The sequence below is a fragment of the Phalacrocorax carbo genome, chromosome 21 (genome assembly GCF_963921805.1).
Source record: "Phalacrocorax carbo chromosome 21, bPhaCar2.1, whole genome shotgun sequence".
NCBI classification, from domain to species: domain Eukaryota; kingdom Metazoa; phylum Chordata; class Aves; order Suliformes; family Phalacrocoracidae; genus Phalacrocorax; species Phalacrocorax carbo.
The window spans coordinates 1,697,508-1,721,288 of NC_087533.1; the positions used below are offsets into that span (position 1 = coordinate 1,697,508).

Consider the following 23,781-nt stretch of genomic DNA (forward strand, 5'->3'; position numbering starts at 1 on the left):
TCACCGCCAAAGCTTGCAGCAGTCACAGGCACAAATCCTCAACGCTGAGGACGCCGGGAGGGACAGAGAAGAGCAGATCTATAGGCTGGATGTGAGGGGCCACGCAGCGGGACGGAACCCAGCTTTGCCAGGGTCACCTTTGCATCCGAGACCACTAGAGAGACGTTATCTCTGGAGCCATCTCACAATTCTTGCCATCGGCAGGACTCAAGTGGCCCCCCTCAAATTCCACTGCACCTGGGAAAATGTAGGAGCTTGTAGGAGAATCAATAAATATTTATTGTTTAACCAGCAGTATTTTGACTGGAGATGTAAGCATGGCCGGACGCCAGGGAAACCAGAGCCTTCTTGGCCAGGGCTGCAAACAAATTTTTTTCTGTATCTAGTTGGAAGATTATAAACTATACAATGAAGAGAAAAAAAAAAAGAAACACAGGCAGCGAGCAGCTTAGTCACGGAAGAGGAACAAAAAAGCTGAGATGCAAAACTGTGTCGTGGGTTAAAAAAAAAAAAGGGGGGGATGCAGACCCAATTTTTGGCTGCGAGACAGCTGTAGAGTTTATATCAGCTACAGATTTGTCCCACTGGCTTCTGCAGTGATGGGGCTTTACGCTGGATCAGAGCATATATCCCCAGCTTCGGCGGAGTTACGCTGATTTGGACAAGCTGCAAACTGGCCCGGGACTCGCAGCCGAGAAGCAAACCTGGGAAGTCAGGTCTCGAGCTATGGAGGCACAATTCTGCACCCGTAAGGAAGACCCCAGTTTCTGCGGGGATCCCCCAAACTCACAGTGCAACAGAGAGTCAGTTCCTGGCTCCAGGGGCATTTTAATGCTCAAAGTAAGGCAGATCATCCCCTCCTCCTTCACTTCAGTTGGTCCCCTGGCACCATCCTACCAAACCCAGGTCTTCCTCAGGAGCAATATTTGTAAACCTGGAAGATGCCAGCAGCTCCATCCTTTGGATCCATTCCAGGGGCAGCAATGACACTTGCTGTCCTAAGTCATGTAATTTGCCCACCTTGTACCCGTGCAAGGAACAGCTGACAGCCCAAAAAGGAAAAGGCGCTTTCTTCCCCAAAATCCCATCTGAGGTCAGTACCACAACTCAAAACAGCCATTCTGGATGACACATCTGCAAGTTTACATCCCTAAACCATATTCAGACAAAAGCGTGGTCTTACTCACACCTACCTCTTCCCCAAGTGCCTGAGATGTATCTGCTCTCACCAAAACAGCAACTGGTGAAGAACACCAAGCCGCTTTCCATTCTGCCTCCAGCGTTAAAGTGTAGTCCCAAGGTCTAACAAGAGGACGAGCTTCACACAGCCCTTTCCCTAAACCTGGTTCCCACTGTCCCCCCAGCTCAGCCACACTGCAGGGATCCCCCCAGGAAGATGCAGTCACTGCTTTTTCACTCAAAAGCAGGTTCCCCTGGCAAAACTCAGCGTGCCGCAGTCCTGCCGGAGAGCACACACGCTCCCAGCTACTTGCTGCCTGCCTGCCAGCAATCTGCTATGGATTTGGGAGAGCGGGATGGCACACGATGTGCTCATCGGCTCGCTTTGGAGAGCTCGAGCGCGGCATTCCAGCATGAGACTGTGTTATCCCTTCATTTTATAAGGCCTATCAAAGCATGGCACGCTGTAATTACATGGCAAATTAGCGGCCTCTTCATGTAACTACACTGTAATTACACAGTTGTTACATGCTTTGGGGAGTTTATGGTGAAAAAGTTGAAGGAATGGGGCTTTGCTCCTTTTTCCTGGAAATCTCACTCCCTGTACCCTGGTTAAAAATGCTGTAGTCAGGGTTGTGCTTTAGTCGAGGTATCCCTGAAGGTCTATGGAGTTGCCCTCTTTCCACCTCTTTTCACAGCTTTGACCCTTAAGTAGACAGAAGTTGACACTAAAAAAGTTGGCGCTGGTGGCAGCCGGGTGTAGAGAGTCCCCTCCCTCCTGGGAAACGCTCATTCCCCCATCCTAGCTGGATACCACAGTGATGGGCATTTTGTAAGTGCATAGAAAGATAATTGCTCTTTTTCAGTTCAAATCCTCACCTCCTCCACAGGCAATCAGCATCGAAAATACCAGAGGAGCCCAAATCCCTCGATTTATTAGAGTCTCGCCTTAGTTGGCTGATGATTCATGCCCACACAGAGCAATCCACAGCCAAAGCCGAGCTCTCACCTTTGCTTTAATGCAGCAGCGAATGCATCCAGAAAGATGCTGGGTGCAATTCTCTGCATCCCTGAAATCACTTCACCTTTCAGCGCTTGTCGCCTTTCCCCAGGCTTTGCTGGGCTGCCAGGCAAACGCTCTGGCATTCTCTGTGTACACAGCCTGTCCTGGCGAGGACAAGTAAGTGCTCTTCCAGGACAGCTGGTGCAGGAGAAAGGACAGAGGACATCTCGAAGCAAAGAGGGTGTCCAACTGCTGTGTTTCATCCCACATGAGAAAAATGTGACCACGCACACTGGCAACAAGGGCAATATCTTAACAGCTGCGGGGAAACTGAGTCACCCAGCGGCTGACACAGCTGTAGGAGCCAGCCTGGAGTCTGAGTGCTGTGCAAGGATAATGCAGGATCAAACCTTCTTTTTTGGAAGAGGCGATGTCCCACGCCCCTCTCTTAACCAGCTCAGCAAATTGACTCCCTTGAATGATCCAGCTGTGACCCTATTCTGTGCACATATATAAAGACCTGGGAGCGAAGGTATGGTTGGAAACTTGCCCTCCCTAGAAAAGATAGAGGGAAGGATGAAGGATCCCATCCTAAGACGGTAATGAAGACACATTCAGACTCGTAAAGCACTTTGCCATTTCCCTGCAGCAAGGCACTGCGGAGGAGGGTATGCATTTGCCAGAAGACTCACTTTAAATGCAAACTCCCTTATTTGCCTGCATTGAAAGTGAAAGCAAAGGACAAAAAGAAAAGATTGACCTGGCTACGGGAAGGGGAAGCAGCGTGATTCAAGCAGGTCCTACATCCAAATATACCCTGCTCAGAAGCTGCCTGCTTCCCTATACCCTGCAGCAACCACAGCAGGAGAAACCTTGCTTCAGCCCTGACCCGACATCATCCCAAACCCTAAACAGAGGGAAAGGCTCTTGCCAGATAAAAATACACCCCTGGGATGCCACCCACGCACAGGCCAATGGAAACAATGCGTCTGTCTCCCAGCTGTCCTTAGGGTACACATGGGAAGCGCCAAAAAGCAGGGGTCCTTCTGTGTCCCCCCCCCGTCCAGCAGTCAGGATTTGTACGCTGCGTGTGCACAGAGCAATTCCTCTTTTCATGCCAGGCAGGAACAAAGCCAGCAGCGCGCCCATAACACACCTCCAGAGGAAGGAAGCAAGAGTGGATGCAGGAGGACAGGGAGCCCAGCATCTCTGCCTCACCTGTGATGCCCAGCATCACCACCTGCCATTTATAGCCCTTCCACGGTATCTCGTGGGACGCCTCGGGGACAGCAAGAAATGTTGTTATCTCTCGGTACTTAGAAGTCCCAATTAACACACTGCCAGCTTCCAGCAAGGGCTACAGAGCTTTTAATTCTGACCACAGACAGCAAACAGAGTTTTGCAGAACTGGAGGAAACAAATTGATTTGCGGAGGGCAGCATTCAGCAGTTGCAAGGTTAACTTCCCGGTAGGGTTGATTTTCGCATGGTTTGGGTTTCTACTGTCTGAAAAAAAGCCAGTAAACTAAGTCCCACCAACCCACTGGCAGATCTGCAATCAAAAATGATGTTACCATCTAGTCTAGCAGATCCTTATAGCGGAAACCCACGTGCATACAGCTTGTATATTAAAGGAGAAGCCCACCACAGTGGTTTTTTTGGTTCCTGACCTGCTCATCTCACTCACACATCCTTGCTGGCAACAGCAGGGCGGGGGGGGGGGGGGGGGGGGGGGGAGGCGGGAATTTAGCTTTGGAAGCTTTGTACAACTCCACATCCCTTTCAGGTTATTTTTAAACCCTTTGGACATACTACAAATCCCATCTAACTTTTACACACGGAGGCTGCCTGCACGTGTGGGTTGGAGCAGGGTTTTATTTCAGGGGAGCGAGAGGGGGACGATACTGTACGGCTAATGGCCAATGCATCTCTGCAGTTTTACAGGGCATCAAGCACCTGGCACATTAAACATCTTGCACAATTGAAAACCTATGCCTATAATGACTCTCCCTGCGTAAGGTTAACCCTATGGATACCATAAGCAAAGCTGCTTTGCTGCTTGCTGGCATGTAAGGGAACAAGGGGCTGGAGTCCTCATCGAGCCTGAAAAGAAGGGCAATGGGCACATTTGGTGGCAGATTCAGCAAGATTTGGTGGCAGATTCAGTCTCGTGACCAAGGGCTGAATGAGCCATCAGGGAGCAGTTAAGTCCTCAGACGCAGCCCAAAACAGACAAGAGTAAAGAAAAGGTATGCCCCCTCCCCATGTCAGTGCTGGATCCCAGGAACATAAGTTAGCAGCATCCGTATTCCTTCTCTCAACATCGATCTGACCAAGCAAGAAAGCTTCAGCATTCTCTAAAAAGTTAGAGGGGAAATGAGGTTAAGCCAGCTAATTGACAACATTGACCTTTTTGGCTCAGTGTTAGCGCAGCCACCAAAACAGAAGCGACTGCAGCTGAAGTCAATAGGGAGTCAGCTTTTTTATACCTTTTCGGATTTTGTTTTTCAGCGCTCTCTTCCTGCCGAGGTCTAAACTTTGGGTCAACTCTAAAAATTGCGCACTGACATAAGCTGCAAAAGAGCTTTCATGGAGGGGAGAAAACGAACTTAAGGCAGCGCGAAACACCGAGTCCTCACTTTAGGCACAAGGCAATTACATTGATCCAATGCTCAAACACCTAAACAACACAGACGCCTCTGTAACACGCTCTCACCCGTGCCAGGAGATGTGTAAGTTTAAACAGATCTTTTGGTCTGAACTGAAAACTAAACCCCACATCCTCCCAGCCCTGCCTCAATGGACCAGGTGTTTCTTCCTATCCCATTTTCTGCCCCCGCAAGCAAACAGGCTGCCGTCACGACCTGAAGCACAGGAATGAATCTCCGGTAACATGTTCTTTTAACCAAAGCTTTAGGAAAAAGGCACAAACAGGTCCTCAACTCCACCAGAGCCTCTCATTTAACCCCCATAGGTGCTTTGGAAAATCATCCTCAGCGTCCCCATTGCATTTTGAAGCCCAGCCCTTCAGAGCCCACACCTGAAAGCCAGGCTTAGCCTTGCTGTCAGCTGCACTGAGCGTCAAAATAGCTATAACCAGAGACCGGGTCCTCCCTGTGTGCAGCTAGGGCAGGAAGATGGATCATGCGAAAGACACTCTCCCCGCATCGGACACCCACTGGTGGCAGATCTCCCAGGCTTGCACTGACTTACTGGAGCTCTCTGCAGACAAGCTGATCCTACACAAGCATCTATTTTAAGTCTGAGCACCAACCTCTGCGCTGCTCGGGCCCCCCTTGCACTCCAGCAGTCAGCTGTCATTTTATTTCCCACATGCAGCCTGAAATCGTGTTGCCTGGCAGCAGCTGAGCCCCCTTTCAGGGCTTCCTAGAAACTTGCTAACTGGCAAAGAAACGCACAACTCTTATCTTCAATTCGATTTCCTCCGGTGCACCGGCACTGTACAAAACCCAGCAAACCTCTGCTTCAGTGCAGCGGGAATTACAGCAGGGAGGGATGAAGAGACAGGACTCGTTTCACCCTCTCTTGTACCCAGAAAGGGAAGGTTATTTTCCCCTGCAGGTTCTCCAAGCCCCATCCTCTACCTCGGCTGAGCAAGGCAGGCATCAGTTGAGCGTCTGGGGTCAGCAGGCAGGCAGACATCAGCATGTGAACAACAGCCCTTGTTATGGTAAAGGCTTAACTATCAGCGTTAACCAAAGAGAGCTGAAGCTAAACTTATCGCTACAACAACAACAAAAAAAAGAAAATGCACACTCCTCGATTCAATACCATGTTGCTGTCTTCCCTGATAGCTCCTGCACCCCTGCCTCCACCCATTTCTCCAGCTCCACTGAGGGGGGGGGGGAATCAAAGCAGCGGGCTTTCCTGGTTTAAACGTGGTACATCCAGAGGAGGGACCGCTGGAGTTTGGTTTCCCTAATATCAGGGGTGCTTGGACCACACAAAACATTTCCAGCGAGGGATGGGGGGGAACGGACATCCCAGATAAGGGGTTTGTGCAGGGCTGCCAGCCCCGGCGTGGCTCACCCACTCGGGAAAGGGTAGGGGTGCCCTGGGGAGCTCGTAAATAAAAAAACCCCATCCGAGTGCATCCCTCCTGCCTCCCAGCCGGAGGTGCTTGCCTACATCCCCGCAAGGATGCCAGAGCATGAGAAACGGAGGCTGGAGGGGCGGCGGGTTGTTTTTTAAGAGAAAGGGGTGTGTATGTGGGGGGGGGGGGGGGGGGGGGGGGAAGTCTTAAAACTGCTCGGGAAGAGAGTTCGCCTTCCCCCAGCGGTGCCGCGGGGCAGAGCCGGGGAGCGCCGCTCCCCGGCAACCTGGGGGGTGCGATTCAGTTTCCCTTCCCAAAGACATCCCCCCCTAAAAGAAAAAAAGAAACAAGTCAACCCTCACGGGGGAGATATTCCCCCACCACCGCCCTCGCTGTGAAAAAGAGGGACAAGGGATCCAGAGGGCTCCCCCGGCGGGGGGGGGGGGGGGGGGGGGCGGGACGGGGAAGGGAGAGCAGGGCGCTTACCGGGGGACGGGAAGAGCTCGATGTCTACTTTCTCCGTCTTGATGATGGTCAGGTCCACCGCCGCCTTCATGGCTGGGGCAGCGCCGCGGGGGCGTCGCGCCGGGACCGGGGGGCGGCGGCGGCGGCTATTGAGCCCCGCCGTGCGCGGAGCGGGGCGCCCGGGGCAGCGGCGGCCGGGCGCCTACCTCCCTCCTCTCCTCCTCTTCCTCCTCTCTCCTTCCTTCCGCGCTCCCTCGCTCCTCTCTCCTGCTCCGCTCCGCTCCTCCGCCGCCCCTTCCGCGCTCCGTCCGCTCCGCCTCCGTCCCCCGCCGCCGCCGCCGCCGCCCCGGCCCGGGCTGAGCCGCCGAGGGGAGGGCGCTGGGCCGGCCCCGAGCGGTGACAGCGGCGGGGAGGGACCCGCCTGCCCCCGCCCCGGAGGCGGCCCCGGCCCCCGGCGCCGCGGGGAGCGGAGCCGGCGCTGCCCCGGGCGGGGTGGGAGGACCGGGGGATGGAGGTGCGGGGATGGGGGGGGTGCGGGGTGATGGGGGGAGCGGGGGGGGTCTCAGCGCACCCAGCGCGAAGTTGGGTGCTGCTGCCCCTCCGCCACAACCTCTGCTTGCATCCCAGCCCCAAAACAAGAAGGGAAAAATGGAGTTGCAGTTTTAGCACGGGAAAACGCCGCTGGCTGCACGCAGACCTGAGCTGGAGCCGCGGCGGCCTGCCGAAAACCCGTGTGTTCTTGAAACAGGGCCAGTTGCCTTCACCCTGCCTGCCTCGACACGAACCGCCGCCTTTCACGCTCGCATCACCCCTTCTTCACGCTCGCATCACCCCTTGACTCTCGCATCCCCGGCGCTGCAAGCGGCCTGATGCTCTCCCACCCGCAAGGGTGTCTGAATACATGGGGACGGTCGGGGTGTGCGCAGGCACCCTCGGTCGTGTGCCGGGCAATGGGTTGTTCAGGGCGTGCTACGTACAGGTGAGAGGCCAAAAAGCTTTGGGAACCGACTGGATAACAAGCATCTTAAAGATGCGAGATGAGTATCGTGCCAGCATGGCATGAAGTTAACAGAATAATATCGGTTTTCACATTAAATATGTTTTATTATATTTAGGGAGCACAAACTTCAGACCACAAACGGCAGAGCAGAAGGGAGGTTATGACTCACAGATGTCAATTTACCGGTACAAGTGTTAAAAAAAAAAACCAACAAAAGTCATTAGCAGCCAGCTCTTGTGGTTCTCTCACTCCGAAAGTCTTTAACAGTCTCCGACATGCTGGCAGAGACCAGGCTGCTCTGATCAAACATGGGCTCAAATGAACACCCCAGCTGTAACGGGGGGGCAAGGGCAGCCGTGTGAGTCAGCCTCTGGGGTTCAAGGCTGCCTGCTAAGCCCTAGGATGAACCAGGGTCTTGCTTGCAAACACCATAGAAACCTTCAAACGCACTGAATGATCAGCTGCAGATGCAAACATTACAGCTCAGGATTATTTCTAGCTTCTTCAGCGGTGCCTTTCTCTGTCCCCTAAGGCATATTTATAGAAGAAAAGTTTGTGTAACCAAAAGAAGCTGCGAGGTGTCGGGGCCAGAAATCGAGAGCCTGATTCTGGCTCGCGGCAGCAGCTGGTTTTACCCGGGCGGATAGCTCAAGACACGGCCAGCAGGAAGTTTGAGAGCTAGCAAAGCCAGGCAGGCAGTTAACACCGGCCAAAAGTTCATCTTTCAGGAACCTCACCCACTGACAAGCAATTGCATTTCCAATTTACAGGCAGTCATATTTCCAGTTTACTTGCAAGCTTAGTTATGGGCAGCCTCTTCCTGCGGCAGCGGAGCGGGACCCAGCCGTTTGCTGTGTGACCAATGTATCCGCTGATTCCCGTATGCTTTGGAGAACCTGAGCCGTGCTCGGGCCGGGAACAAGGTTTGAAACCTCGGGTGGTGGGTCTTTGGTTTGAAACCTACCACAGGAATGAACCTGGAAATCCGAGAGTGAGAAGAGGAGGGCTGTCAGGATAAAATTTTGTCCCCGTTGCCTCTCCCCTACGGAATAACATGCTTGCACCTGCCCTTCATTTTGGGTTTCTTTTCCCTCTTCCCCATACGGGATGGACAGCAAAGACTGGAGGAAGAAACTATAGAGAGGAAATTTAGCAGAACGTTTCCAGTTGAAAATCAAAAGGGGATTCAGGAGAAACAGCTGCCTTTCTATATGATGCTTTCCAGAGCAGGCTTGGGAAGAGAAACCCGATGCAGTTATCGCAGCCTGCCAATCTTTCCCTTCCTACACTTCGCTCGGCGCTCTGCAAACTCCCGGGCGAGCGTGCGCGCGATCCTGCGCGGGGCGAGCGTGGGAGAGGGCGCGCGTGCGTGCGCGCCGGCGCGGGGGGACCGCTTTACACAGCTGCCTGCGAGCTCTCGGCTGCGGCGATGAAGCCATCACAAAGCACCTGTGGTCCCAACCATATTGAAATGACCCGAGTGTTCCCCCCCGCTGATTCGGCGGCGCTCAGTAATCCACCCTGCCCAGAGTGAGCGCAGCAAACCACAATCCCCAGACTGAAACAGAGGAGGAGGCGCACGGCGAGGTCACCGGGGCTTGCCCAAGTGGGCGCCGACGGGGACAGGCTGTCAACACCATGTAGGAGAAGGTCTTGTTGGCAGAGCTGGTCCCTATGGAGCTGCCGGTGGGATTAAAAAGCGGCACCAGAGGAAGCAGTGGCTGCCCCCTGCGGTGTCTGTGCTGTAGCCTTGCTCCCGTGGGCCGATGCATTTGGCTCAGCCTCTCCTGCAAGCGTTACAGCCTTAAGGACTGGTTAAACTCCAGTGCACCTGTAATGGGGCTCCTTCTCTTCTGGACCAGTACAAGGGCTCTAATAAAGATTTTTCTTGCAGCTTGTGTGCTTTTTATTAGGAAAGATGCACACGCTGTTGGCATCCTGGCTCAGCCCTGATCCCGCAAAGCCGATGACACTAAGGTACAGCTTGGTGCAGCGTGGCTGTGGCGAAGCTGTTGGCTTCTCCACTCCCCTGCCTCACCCCCTCCTCATGGTCCCCCAGACTTGTGTTTCATTTTGCTCATGCAATATATGGCAGCCCCTACGTGTAGGGAAACTAGAAATGCTTCCAAAAGTAGCACCGGGGCAAAAGCTCATGAAGAGGAGGAAAAGAATGGGGAGGCTGTGGACAGAGATTTTCTCCCTGGCCAGCTGAAACTCGCCTTCCAACTCGACTCCATCCTAGCGGCCGCCTTAATCTGTGTTCACTTCAGAGCCTGCAACATGAAAGCCCTGGCTCTGAACTCCAGCTGAGCTGCTCAATGGCTCAGTGTTTGCAGAAGGCATGGAAGGAATCCATTGATTAGTTTCTTCAGCTGGGATGTGACCATTTGGAGTCCAAGACCTGCCAAACATGACTTTGCCTCAGCAACTGGTTCCTATTTGCTGCTTACAGGCTTTAGAAAAATCTTTCCTCTTCCACATCCAAGTCTCGCCCTCCTTTTCCATTCTGTCGTTAATTCAACGTTAATATCTATTCAGGCTCCCTCCTGTCGAGGGAGGATGCTGAGCTGCGGAGAACAGCCCTCCCGCCATTAATATAGCCAAAAGATTTTGCCGTTGATCGGAGATAACCATCTACCCTCCCTCCACAATGCAGCCTGACTGTTTTTCAACAGTTTGGAACAAAGAAAGGACGGGCAGTAATGCCACATTGTTCCCAGGGATGCTGACTAACCTTGGTTTAAAAGAATAATCATAATTATTCATGTAGCGTCAAGGTATTAGGAGACCGGAGCCTTTGCTGTGATTTCCGAATGTGCAGTGCGGGCAGGACTGCTCTTCCATGACCTCTCTCCTAGCTGGGGCCGGCTCTTTCCCTTTAGCAGGGCCAAATTCACTCCTGTCCCAGCCCTTTTGCAAACAGGCAGCTGCTGGCTCTCCTCCAGGTGTTATGGAGCTGGGACAGCTTCTCCTCTCTCTCGATTTACCCATTATCATTACAGCAGGCTCAGGATTAGGTGTTACCAGTAGTCTGGAGAAGGAGATTTTCCTAGCATCGCTGCTACCAAAACACGGCCACCTCTGGGGTGAAATACAACAGCTACGTAATAACACGGAGCAACACCACCCAGCTGTTATGGACAGGAAATGAAGAACACCATATCCAATTAAAACTGCAGGGGGATATTTATGGCAGAACGTAATTAGCCAAATTGGAGCCTTCCCCAAAACTACCATGGGATTTTTAATGATCACAAGCGGTCAGGGCTTTGGTTTGATGTTTTGTCAAGTAAACAATATCCAGAGGGCATGAGACAAAAATCAGGAGCAAAGGGGAAAGGAAAAAAAAAACACAAAACCAAAAAAAGTGTCGTGCAATTCCAGGGAGAAACAGAGACATGAAAGGATTTATCGTAAGGGGGTCATTGTTGGAAAAAGCAGCAGCCACCACTCCAAGAAAGGAAAGAGCAGGGAGGTGGCTCTGGGTGTGGAGGTGGCCCTCTGCAGTGAGAGGAAAGAGCAAGCAGCTGCCATGACCCTTCCCCAGGGAGATACCTTTCCTGGAATTTAAAACGATATGAGAAATTCTTTCAAGCGCCGTAATAAGCTGGGAAGTATTTGAGTGAGTTGTTGTACGCCGGTAAAAGGAGGCTGAGTTAGTGGTCCTGGTGACTACAGCCTCCCCTTTTTGGCTAAGCAGCGGGCATGGAAATAGAGCTCGTTAGTCAGCCCGTACTGCGGGTGCCCCCCGGGCTGTGTGTAGGGAAGGCAGGCTGCCCTCAGATCTAGCATTTGTGGCCAGGAGGTGATGACCATCACGAAAGCGTTGGCTCCTCCGTGACCCAGATGGCTGTGGCCTCTGGGGTCCCCTCGCTGCTCTGCACTATTGGAGTCACGGAAAGTCCCCATCCTCCGCACTGTCTGCGTTAAAAGCAAGTTTCTGTTCACGCTGTGGAGATCCAGACTTCAGGCCCCGGCTCAGCGCTGCCACAATACCATCCTCTGATTGCCCTCCAGGCGTGAGCAGAGGAAGCCGCCTCCGAGCCTCCCCGACTCCTGCTCTCATTAACTTCCCAGCGGAGATGGCTCACAAAAGCATCTTTGTGGCCAGCTAGGAGCCAGGACAGCAGCGCACACACACACAGCCCCATGTGGCTGTGAGGGAGTGACAGCTCTGGTCGACACGCCGTAGGTACCTCAATCAACACTCTCGCAAGCTGCTTCAGCATCTTCAAGTGCCTCCTGCTATTGGTTTCCCAGGGGTCCCATGCTGATTCATAACCTGATTAGCTAATCTGGGCTTGAGCAATGTATTTCTGCCTTGAATTTCGTTGGCGGGGGGTGCTGTCACTCACTTGTTACCCTGCTGGAAGAACTGGCCGCATGGAAAATCCTCGTAAGCTGTTCTGCAGCGCTGTTTGCTCTCGGTACATTTTCCCTCTCCTCCTCAAGTAACAGCACTGAGTTCTTGGTAAACATAACCTGAGGGTTTTTGCTGTTTAACTCTTGATATTTGCAATTACTCTGAGCATGCACAGACAATACACATCAAACCTCATGTGTGGGACCTCTCATCTTTGGTCAGATCTCTTGGGAAGCCGCCTTCACAGCAGAAACAAATGCAAGCAACACATCTCTGCTTGCCACTTCACCCCTAGCGTTCACCAATTCCTGGCAACAGAGGGTACTGAACCGATTTCTGATGGTCCTTGAGATCCCCTTCCCTGGGACACAGGTGAGGGATTAAGAAGGAGAGGCAATGGGATCATTGCTAATAATGCAGATCATCTGGCCAGCTTGACTGTATTTGCTAATGCTTATCTGCTCTTTCAATCTTCAAAAAAAACCCACCGCCAAGAAAAAAAGACCCACTGCTTCAAGAAATACTAAATAACAGCCACATTTCACTTTTCATGAAGGTGCCAGGAGCCACACGAGCGCCCCCCAAGGAAGCTCAGTCTGGCACCAAACTGTAGTATAGAAATTCACAGCCCAAGAAATGGCAGCCACCAGAAAAACACGCTGGCACACAGCCAGTTGGAAGTGCTCAGCGCGAGGAAATAAAACTCTTGACTGCAATGACCCTCAGGTTAACGCTGTGGCCAGGACAGAGGGGTTCAAGAGATGGAAGTTTAATTCCTGGGCAATATTTCCACATGACCTCTTACTTTGTGCCACCATCCCCCTTTTTTTAATGAAATGAGACTTCCTCACTTCACGAGGGGCTGGGAGCATCAGTTCGGCAGCCCCAAAGGAAAGGCTATGGGGCTGAGGACCGTGACGGGGTCTCACCAGAGAGAGATTTGAGGGGAAAGCTCAGGAAAGAGAACTAGGATTCCCATCCCTTGTCACGCAGGACCCTGGGAGGCACAGATACTGCATCCACAATGGGCAAGATCCCTCCATCCCACTGTGACCATGAGACAACAGGTGCATACGCCTGCATACATGGCCACGATTACCCCACGTACACCATGACGACAGGAAGGCAATTACAGGGTGAGACCCACAGTAGCAATTAAAGCCCTAAAGCTGCCCTCCCCAGAGCAGAGACACCCCTTCAGCCGGCTGCGTCGCTCCTGGGATGAAGGATTCGCCTGCATATGTGTTTCAAAGAGGAAAAACCCTCGCCCGGCGCTGGAAACCTCCTCACTTGCAATTGTCTCCACTTGGCAACCCGGCCCGATAGTGAATAAACGACAGAGAAATATTCCGCTCTACATGTGTTTGGGTTTTTTGGGGTGGTTTTCTTGGACGGCAATCCTGGCTCTGCAACAATACTCGGCTTGTTCGGCCCCCGCGCTACAGAGCAGGCTTGAATAGATCTGTCTAAAATTATAAGCGGGCAGCCCCTGGGCTCTGAGAGATCACAGGCCACATGCTGGGGCTGAACAAAGGCTCTGCTATTTCCTAACAATTAGCCCAGCTAAAAGGACATCTATCTCCTTCCATTAGAGCCACCACGTGCCTCCCAGTCAGTCCATTGTAAAGCTAATTAAATAACACGCCTCTCTCCCCATGAGGGTCTCCTGATTAGTTCGCCTAGGTCCTAAATCCTTGCTGGTGTAAATGGGGAAGAGACAGCTGGTCAGCAGGGGCCTGCGACTCCAGTGGAAGTATGGTCACCCATCTCCAGCTATCATCATCATTGCCAGTTATTTCAGGTTTTTTAATTGTCTTTGGAAAGCTGTTGACTGGAGATCTTGAGATACGAGGGCGTTCAGCACACAAACTGGTTGGCTTCCCTGTCCGCTTCCCCACCGCCTGCAGCAAAAGTTGTGAAAAGAGCTGATTGATTTATTATCTTTTTGGGGCTTTGCTGGTAGTTAGAGGAAAAAAGCAGATGTAAATATTTTTTCTAAATATATTCTGGGTTGTTGCAAACCAGTTTGGTTTGGGTTTTTTTTTCACACACTTCTCATTGGGCTAAAACGAAAAGCGAAAAGAAAATAAACAAGGAAAGTGGTGTGTCATTCAACCTGAGTTACAACTTTCTATTTTTGCACTTTTAAAATGGGAAGAAACTTCAAAATGGAGAAAAAACCTAATTAAAAGTAATCAGTAACAAACCTTCTTTTCGGCCAGTTACTTCACCTCTTTGAGGAGGCTTCTGGAGGAGGGGTAGGTCTCGGATGCAGATGAGCTGAAATGAATCTACCTTTTTCGGTGGGAAGCCTGATTTGTGTTTTAGCATCACGAGATGAAACAAAATATATCTCTGAGTCTGGGAGTTTCCTTCCAATCTGAAATTAGTTCTGGCAAGTCAAGAAAATTTATTCACACATCACAAGGGCCATCTGCAATGCTTCAGGGAGGCCAGGGGCCACCACAACCCATCGTCTGTCCCTGGAGGAGGTCAACATGGCTCTTCTGCAATGCCCAACCTGCACCTGCTCAAGGCAAACTCTCAAACGGCTTTTCGCTCCGTCAGCCCATCCCGGTTCTTCGGGGTGAGCTACGCCTGCACCGCCGTGAGCGCGCAGCCTCGCACAACAGCACGAAACTGCTAAATTGCTCCAGATGTTCAACACCTTTTCTCACACGCTCCCAAGACCCGGAAGAAATACAGTTTCCTTCTGCCAAGTCTACAGTTAGCAATAGTTGCAAATATCCCCTTTACCCCCTTTAAATAATTATTTTCCACCCTTGGCTATTTAAATCATTATTTTCACGCCGAGAGCATGGCTGGAAAACTGGGAAGGTGGGTCAACAGACTAATGAGCTGATTTCCTGTGGACCTTTAGCTCCAGGCTTGAAACAGCTGGACCTGTTGCTACAGACGGAGCCCCATCCACCCAAGGAAAACAGAAAGACCCCGTTCCTCAGCTCTCGTGGTGGGGAGGCAGTGGGAGGAATGACACGGGGGAGGAGGCAGGACTTGGTTTCATTCTAATGGGAATGAAAGCTTGCTCCTGTTTTCCAAACCCACGAAGCCACCCATGCTGCTCACAGCCATCCTGGGTAGCAGCCACTGTTGGAGCCTGGGTGGGAAAATTCTGGGAAGCTTTAGAAATGCATCAGGGCTTGCCAGGAAATATATCAATTAGTGTGTGTGTGTATGCACATCCATAAGCTTTTATTGCAAAAACACAAAGATCAACTCATCGCCCGTTGCTAATGAAATCATAGGCACCCTTTACTCAGGCAATGCAAACGTTTTACAACAAATAATCAAATTTTACAGAGGCATATCAACAGGGCCAGGTAAATCATTGTTAAAAGATGCTACATGACTTGCTCGAAGGCCTGCAAGGGGTTGGTGTGAGAGTGAGGCCCAAAACGCAGTTTGAATGTAACCTAGCAGCATGCTGCTCAGCCCTCCGGCTGCTTTCAAACCCCAACAGCCAGGTCTGACTGCTTCATCCATCGCTAACCTACACAAAAAAGGGGCAAGAGCCAAGAAAAAGATGTCTTGTATTATCGCCTGCCTCCCCTCACCCAGCTAGTGCCCTTGATCCCAAAGCTATGGGAATGGCTCCACAAGCCACTTGATTAATAAGAGCCCAGGGGGGAAAAATCGTTTATGTAACCTTGTCTTCTCTAAACTTCCTAAGAGCTTTAGAAAGTGGCTGCCCTGGAAACCCAAACTGGAAACGAAAAATATTATCTCTTCCATTTATAAACATCTCCAGCGCTAATGAAGTGAGGAACGGCAGCAACAGGGAGGGGAGCATCGAGATGCACTTGGCAAGCGTGGGAGAGCCCCGATAAAATCATTTCATTTCAGGTGGGTATGGAACAGAAAGTCCTCCCACCATGGTCCAGTGCCACTGTAGGCTGCAGACTGCAGCCCTGCGAGGCCCCTGGGGAGGGATTTCAGAAGATGGATGGTTATGGAAGTATCTGCTACGCTAAACCGAGAGGCAGACTGACAGCCTGACTAGGTGCAAATGTGGGGGGAAGGAAGACAGGGCGACATGAATGAGGCAAGAGCAGATGGATGAAACCTTAAATTCGGTTCCCTTAGCTTGAAGCCGTAGCTCGGATGAAGCATCATGCCCAGATTCTGGAAAGCAGGGAGCGAGTATCGGTACTTACTGTGCGCACATACTTTGCGGCACAAACTGCACAGACCGGGCTCCTTGTCCATGTCAACAGAGCACGTCTGTTTACACTAATCTGGTCTAAATAAACATACAAGTGATCCAGATTAAGCTCTTGGGTTCAACCACCCTCTGCCTTGCAGCCCCTCAGACACACATCTGAATCAGAGAGCCAGGAGAAGTATTCTGCAGAATAGTCCAAACTATTTCTCCCTTTTCTTTCCATGTTGGCATTTCCCACGGAGATTTGTTTTTGCATCAACCCAGCCAGCACCAGAAAATGCAGGGGTTTGGCTGGAAATGTTTGGGTTTTGTTTTGACAAAATAGTGATCATTTCCGCAGAACAATCCGTCACTTTTGGCAGCAACAAGAAGAAAAGTCAAAAAGCCGTATTTCATCTAGACAGGGGACTGAGCTGACACCCAGCCTGGAACTGAGCACAAGTGGAAGGCAAAGCAGGCTACTGGGTTGCCTTGTTATCCTGTCATTTTGATTACTGTAAAGCAAGGGAAACTGCTACTACTTTCATGTAGTAGCTGTTCGCCTGGATAGAAACACAACCAAAGCTGCCAGACAAAGGAAGCATCTGGTCTCTTGGGGTTAGGCAGTAACTAGATGCAAAGCAGGGATAGAGAAGGTCTAATCATCTCTGGAGATGGTTCACAGGAGATGGAGACACCCCAGGGTTGCAGCGTGGTGAAGAGCTGGTCCAGGGCAGGACTGAGATGCCAGCTTTATTCCATCACTGCCTTCCATAATTATTCATGCCTCTGGAGCCTGCAAAAACTGGGTTCAAATCTCCCAAGTGCAGGCTTTTCTGTGACATGCCTGGAACCGACCAAATTAGAAATTTTCCATGAACAGGCTCCCTTGGGGCATCTCCTCCTTTTTTCCTATTCTACCTCAATGCTGACATCAGTCTGGCCAAAACAAGCGCCCGCTGCTCCCCCTTGAACTTAGGATGTGGAGAGTGAATCACGCAAAGCAGGGGAGAAAGGCATTTCTAACTCCTGAAAAACAGTCGCTGATGAGTTAGGGAGAAGTCGTTTGGGCCAGCTCTTCCTAGAAATCAAATCTGCGCTTTGGTGGAGCAGTTTCTTTTGCTGCAGCCCATTTGTGCTACAGGAAGCACAAATATCTGCAAGTGTTTTTGCCGCCCCGCGTGCCCCTGCTCACGCAGCGTATGCCATGTCAGCGGCCTTGTTTCCCTTTCCAGGAAGGGAAGCCTTGTCGTGAACTTTATTATATTGCTTTTTGGTGCATGCGCCCACCCGCTCCATTGCTAAAATCAATGGCAGCGTTCCTGCTGAGCGGGTTGAAGCTGTTTTCCCACAGGCTCACCGAGGGCTGCAGCCAGGTTTGAGGGTTTAAAGGCTAAATCCTGGCCCTGAATCCTAACCTGCCCTTGCAGAAATGCGGGGGAAGAAAAACCACCGAAAGAGGAACTCTGCCTCTAAGAGGGGATCAGCGGTCTCCGAAGGCAGGTCCCAAAGGATGGACCTGCGCTGCTCACACTGGCTGAGAATCTCCTTTCGTAAGCCTAACACCAAAAACAAGCCCGCATGCAAATTCCACACTCCATCCATGCTTTTCCCACACCTCGCCCGAGTCATTTGGAGGCCGGCAAGCCGCCCGCTGCAACTCTCCCATGGCTCTTCTGCAGAGAAACCATCTTCCCAACATACACGCATAAGCTCATTAGCCCTGCCTGCTGCCAGAGAGGCAGCCTCCCTTCCCGGGAACCAGCTGCAGAGAGAGAAACTGTATTTCATCTATTGTGAAAGAGCCAACAATTGACCTGCTGCAACTTTTTCAAAGCCTATTGATACAAAACCCCACAGGGGAAGGTCCATCCGGTGGGCTGTGTAAACTTCAGCACGTGTTCAGCAGCTCAAGGGCTCGGCCACGCTAGCGGCTCGCTGTCGCGTAAGACATCTTTTTTCTCTTTTTTTTATTACAATATCAAGCACTCGTACATCACCATTCTCCAGGGACTTCCAGCCACTCGCCTGACCTCAGTGAATTAAGCATCGCAATAAAATGTGCAATGAATTAATCATCTGCATCTCCAACGTGAGAAACTGCTATGCAGTGGCTCACAGGCAGCCTTTTGAATGATTTAGGCATCTCGCTACAATGGAAGTCAGTGGGTTTTAGATGCCTGAAGACTTTCTGTCAAGTGATGTAGCCAAGGTCTTCCAAATCCCAGCTGTAAGACCTGTAATCTCAGCCAGATCTCCTAAATCTGTTGTCCCTGAGGACTCTTCCTCCATAAAAAGGCCATGGATGCTGGGGAAGATGCACCAGGACCTAGAGCTCAGGTGAATGAAACCACCCCATGGTCTGGGAAGAGGACGTTGCCTTATACAGACCAGGCATTGCACGGTCCTTTCAGCCAACCAGTTGATCACTGCAAAGCAGGAATGAAGAGGAGGGATGCTAAGAGACCAAAAAGAGAGCATGGACCCGGTATCTCCCCCCCGGGAGCTCCAGACAAGGTGAGAAAGTTCATGTGCACAAAACAGCGCCTAGTAAACAAGGCACAGAAAGCACACTGCATTAGAGAAAGCTCAGACCTGGGTCTGGTCCAAAAAGGAGGAAACATTTCCATCTTCAATTAACAGCAGGGGCAGCTCGAGCTTATTTCTATTCAATTTTAGAAAGAGAGCAGAGATATGCAACCCCTTGCAGGGCTTTCAGGAAATATTGGTCCTAATCCTGTCCTTAGTCTTATGTCGCTCTAAACATGGTATTTCTCCTTCCTGCTCTTTGTCGATCCAGCCTGCATATAAGCCACATATAAGCATGGGGCAGTCAGGACAGTCCAGTCCTCCTGGAGGGGTGTGTGTGTTAGGAATAACAATAAAAAACCACAGACAGACCATCCTAACACAACTTGCCCCCCTCCCCAAATGTCTGACAGCCTGGTTTCTTACACTGAAGAGATGCAAAGAGCTCAGATAAGGTTCAGATAAAGTATCTGAACTCTCAAGGGCTTATCTGAACTGAACACCAACTCAAAAAATTCTGAAATTTGCCCTGTGGGACTATCTCCATAAAGCTCGATTTCCATCTGAAGCCTCGACCTCCAGAGGCTGCAGAAACAGCTCCTGCTCAAATGCATTCTTGAGATAGCGGGGTGGGACACGGCAGGTCTGCAGCTCCCCTATCACACACTATCTGGGGATTTGCCTTCTGGTGGGAATGTTGCAAGAGCTGGGCTGATGGCTCAAGGAACCGGTGACGGCACCTTTCACCGCCACCGCTTACACTGTAACAGATGAGGTAAAACCTTCTTCGGCGGTGTCAGTGGAAAGATCACTTTCCCTTGGCTAAGAAGTGCTCTGTGCTGACTTTTCCTTTCAGCCGTGTTCCCTCTCAGTAACTGCTACAAGGGAAGGCTTGCGGGAGAGCACGGGCTTAGGGTGCTGTGCCGTGAGCTCTGTCACAGACTGTGTCAGCATGGGCATCGTGCTAAGATTTGGGGTTTCCAAAGCAGCCTGCATGCAACGGGGAGCTGGCTGCAAAACCCATCCGGGCTTCTCTGAAAATCTCAGCCTGGCAGGATGTAAAGGGAGTCAGCAATCGTGGCGAGGAGCTCTGATGAAACAGATCCAAGCTCACAGTAATGGACAATCTCTAATATTCATTTACAGTGATAAACATTTGTGCTTAGAGACCAGCCTTTCCGAAACACAGATAGCTGCAGTGGTCTCAAAATGTGTGAGACCTGGTAGTGAGCATCCGTTTATAGTATGCAACTCAGACTGTGAAAGGAGCCAGGGGAAGTCCAAGGCCAGGCTTAGAGAGGGTAAATTGAGATCTCTTTGTAAAGTTGGTACAAAGGGCCCATTAGCTCACTTACACCTGGCGCAGAGGTATTCTTTGTCCTGCAGGAGCATCAAGGATCTCCCGTTTTACAGCCCGATCCCATAGGCTGGGTGCTCTACAAACACAGGAGTAAAACACAGCAGGCAGGATTCCTCCTCAAAGGGTTTGCAACAAGATAATCAGTAATCTAATCATTCATACACCTAATGCAAATCTAGCAAGGATGAAAAAAAAAGAGCTTTCTGAAAACCGTTCAACGCTCTGCAGAAATTACACCCAAATCTCGCTGATTCAAGCAGAGAAAGATTTCCTCTCTGTAGAGGTTTGCAACCGTCAGGCAGAGTTCTCAGGCAAGAATAACTATGAAATTCTATAGGATGGCTCATAAACCATAGAAAAAAAGATTTCATTTCCTACTAAAAAATTCCCAACGGCTCATTCCCAAAGGGCCGGCATGCCAAAGGGCTGCTGCAGAGTGCTGGCTCTCCTTCCGCATCAGCACTTCGCCCTGGCTAAAAACCAGGGAGCAGGGGAAAATGCGTGGGCAGGCTATGGGCTCTCCGCAGCTCCCCGGCGCTCAGCTGTGTTGGCAGCACCAGGGTTAACCGCGGCGGCGCCCTGTAATGCAATGATTTCTGGTTTATTTCAGCAGGGGAAGTGTGTCCCAGCCTGATTAGCCCAATGGTTTCCTCTTTTCCCATAACCTCCAGACCCCCATGGCCTAAGTGTTTACTTTCTGAAATAAAAAATCTGCTAGTGTTTTTCTTTTTTCGGGGCATGTGTATTTTGGGAGGATTCGGGGGGAGGAAAGTGGAGAGGGGGAGTTGAATGGGATGGGAGGCTTGCATACACCTCCCTTCTCTCTCCCACCCCTCACCCCCAGCTCCTTTCCAGCTGCAACCTCTGAGCTGAGACTTCTGGCTTCAATGTGAGAGAGAGAGAGAGAGAGAAAGGGAGAGAGAAACGTATTAATGAGAGAGTTCAGTCTCTTGCTTCAGCAGCTATAAACACAGTGAACATCTGGAGGGAGAGAGAGGTGCTTCATGCTGCCAGGAGCTGAAAGAAACAGGCTGTTTTCAGGGTCCCAGCCCCCTGCACTCCCCACGTCCCCCGCTGCCTGCCCTGCACATATGCATGCTGCTCTCCTGGCATCACCCAGCCAGTGCTGTCCATCCAGAGAGAAAATAGTAGCTGGCCTCACTTATGTTGCCCTCCCTGGTCCATGCCAGGGCAGCAAAGCCCCTCTAAAGAGGGTACTCTGCTGCCCACTGTACCCCAAGGCAACTGTTTGTGGGTCCCAGCGTGATTCTGTAGGCAAAGGAGGTTGGGAAAGCTTAAAAAAAAAGGAGCTGTGCTTTATGTGGCCCATCTGAAGCAAGTGTTTGGTGGCTCAGGATAGTTGCCCCCTCTGGAAAAAGAACCAGGTATATCCACCGCACTCCATACCTATAGAGGGATCAATCCTACTGCAAGACCAACCCAAAACGAGACATCTGCAGTCATCCTTGAGGCACCACAGAAGCCCTGGATAGCCTGTTGCTTACTCCCTTCCTCCCTTGACTCTACATCAAGTTATTCCTTCCCCACAACATACTGAAGCTGCCAGTGCTGCTGCTCATTTTTGCGATGGTCCTGCTGCAACGCACCAACCTGAGTTTTGCTTCTTGCAGAGCTCCCGTTCCTCTGTTATACTGGAAGCCCTCAGGAAATCTGCAGGCATCATCCCAAAACCAAGCAACAACCTCCCAGCTTTTACCCAGCCTCATCCAGGGGACCAACGCCCTGTTCGGAGCACGATTCCTCCCTGCACGGCAGCTGATCCCCAGCTGACACCAGTCTGCAGCTCAAGTGGGAAAAGAGCTCAGTGCTCATTCTCTGGTGATGACCCAACACGTAGGGAGCTCCCTTGGGTTTTGTCCTTGAGACACAAGACAGGGATTTTTCCAGAGTCAGGCAGGAAACAAATGGAAAAGCGAAAGCCTGGATTTTTGTCATTCTATTGCTTCAGTGCAAATAAACCTCTCCAAGTGCTGACTTACAGCAGGTTACAGCAGGGGATGCAGAGGAAGAGTCACTAGGTATCATAAGGTCACCCACACATGTTTTCCTCACCTGCAAAACAACAGGGATCCACACAAATCAGACGCTGAGCCCAGCTCCCACTGAAGAGCAAACCAGTAACTGCTCAGCATCCTTCACAGGGCCCTTGCAAAAGAGCCAGGAGGGTCTAAGACACCACAGGCAGCCCACGGCTCTGCAATTCATTTGCAAGGCATAAAGAGATCTTTTCTCTCCTCAAACAGATTGGAGTAAGTGCTCTTAATGGAGAAAATTATGCGTGTCCTTCAGCAAACCCAGAGCACCCAAGTAGAGTAGGTGTGACATGCCTTTAACTGGAGCCAATTAAACACCCAAAGACTGCCAGGAAGAAAAAGGGTGAAAGAAAAACCCATTCCAACCGGGCTATAAACAACGCCAGACCCCAAGGCTTGCAAGAGGCTGCGCCACCTCGGGCCAGAGGAAGACAACAGAGCCCAGCAGAAAGGGTTCATTCATCCCCTGGGGCCGGAGCGAACGGCCAGGGAGTGCTGCGGGTCGGCGGGAACGACCAGCAGCAGGTTGGGCAGAGGCAGCTTTTTGAGTGTGGCTTTTGCTGAGCCTTGAAATGAATTAGCATCCACAGCCTCTGCTCTCGCTCATCCCTCCCCGTGGTGGCTCACCCCCATTTTTCTCCCCCCGTTTTGTTTCCCTTCACCTTCCTCCATGTCCTCCCTTGCCCGCTCCTCATTTATTAAGGAGGGAGAGGACAGACTGGCCAGTCCAGGAGAACTGCCTGAGAAGTCCTGCTAGGTCTTGCAGCCGCAAGCAGATGTGCGTGCCCTGTGAAAAGCCACCCATTCATCTCTGTGGAGAGCGTGCGGGGGAGGCGGCAGCAGCGCAGGGGAGGGGGGAAGTGTTGGAGGAGGCTGAGAAAAGGAAGGAGGCTGCAGTTAAAAATAGGATAAAAGGACATGAAAAAAAATGCAGACTTTTTTTTTAAAAAAAAAAAAAGCTTCGCTCGGAAAATGTGCTGCAGCTGGAGAAGCCATCGGGCTGAGCCTGGTCAGCTTTCACCTTCCCCCGCCTCTCTCCTCCTCCCCAAGCCCCCTTCCTCCGAGAGCGTGGGCCTGGAAGACGGCCCAGAAACTGCTCACATAAAGAGCTTTCCTCCGGGGATCTCCACCAGGGAAAGAGCAGGTCTCACGGCGAAGGAGGGAGCAACGTGGGGAAAAGCAGGGAGAGTTTGCCAAGGATGCAGGTGGTCGCCATGGGACTCCTGTCTGCAGTCCAGGCTGAGCTGCAGGCTGGGCTTGAAGGAAGATCACAGCCAGAGTTAGCAGGGTGGGGGCAAAGGGAGGGCATCGCTATTTTGTCTGCGTGGGCGTGGGGCGATGTGGTACGCTGCAATGCATTGCTCCAGCTGCAAGGGCTTTGCTTTCCTGCCAAACCCAGCGCAACACTGCTGTGGCCCCAGCTGCAGGGACCTGATGTCCACAAAGCACATGAGGCTTGGATGCAGGTGTACTCCATTAGGGACATGCCACTCCCAAAGCTAATAAACCCAAGATATTCTGGGCTAAGAGGTGGCACTAAGCTAATACATCCTTACAGCACCGGCAACAGATTGGGTAAGGCTGGTCTCACACACCACCAGCCTGAACAGTGC

The 23,781-nt window shown here is 51.5% G+C and overlaps 1 protein-coding gene across 4 annotated transcripts in view; it reads right to left on the bottom strand.

The window, feature by feature from the left end:
- Positions 1-23,781, bottom strand: part of ETS1 (ETS proto-oncogene 1, transcription factor) — a 78,015-nt gene that overhangs the window by 41,761 nt on the left and 12,473 nt on the right. The window contains exon 1 of one of the 4 annotated variants that reach the window (XM_064471016.1): positions 6,722-7,054. The exons of the other annotated variants lie outside the window; for them this stretch is intronic. Within the exon in view, the coding sequence (XP_064327086.1) occupies positions 6,722-6,791 (70 nt within the window). The 5' untranslated portion in view covers positions 6,792-7,054. Of the gene's footprint in view, positions 1-6,721; positions 7,055-23,781 lie in introns of those variants that run through there. 4 annotated transcript variants of the gene reach the window in all.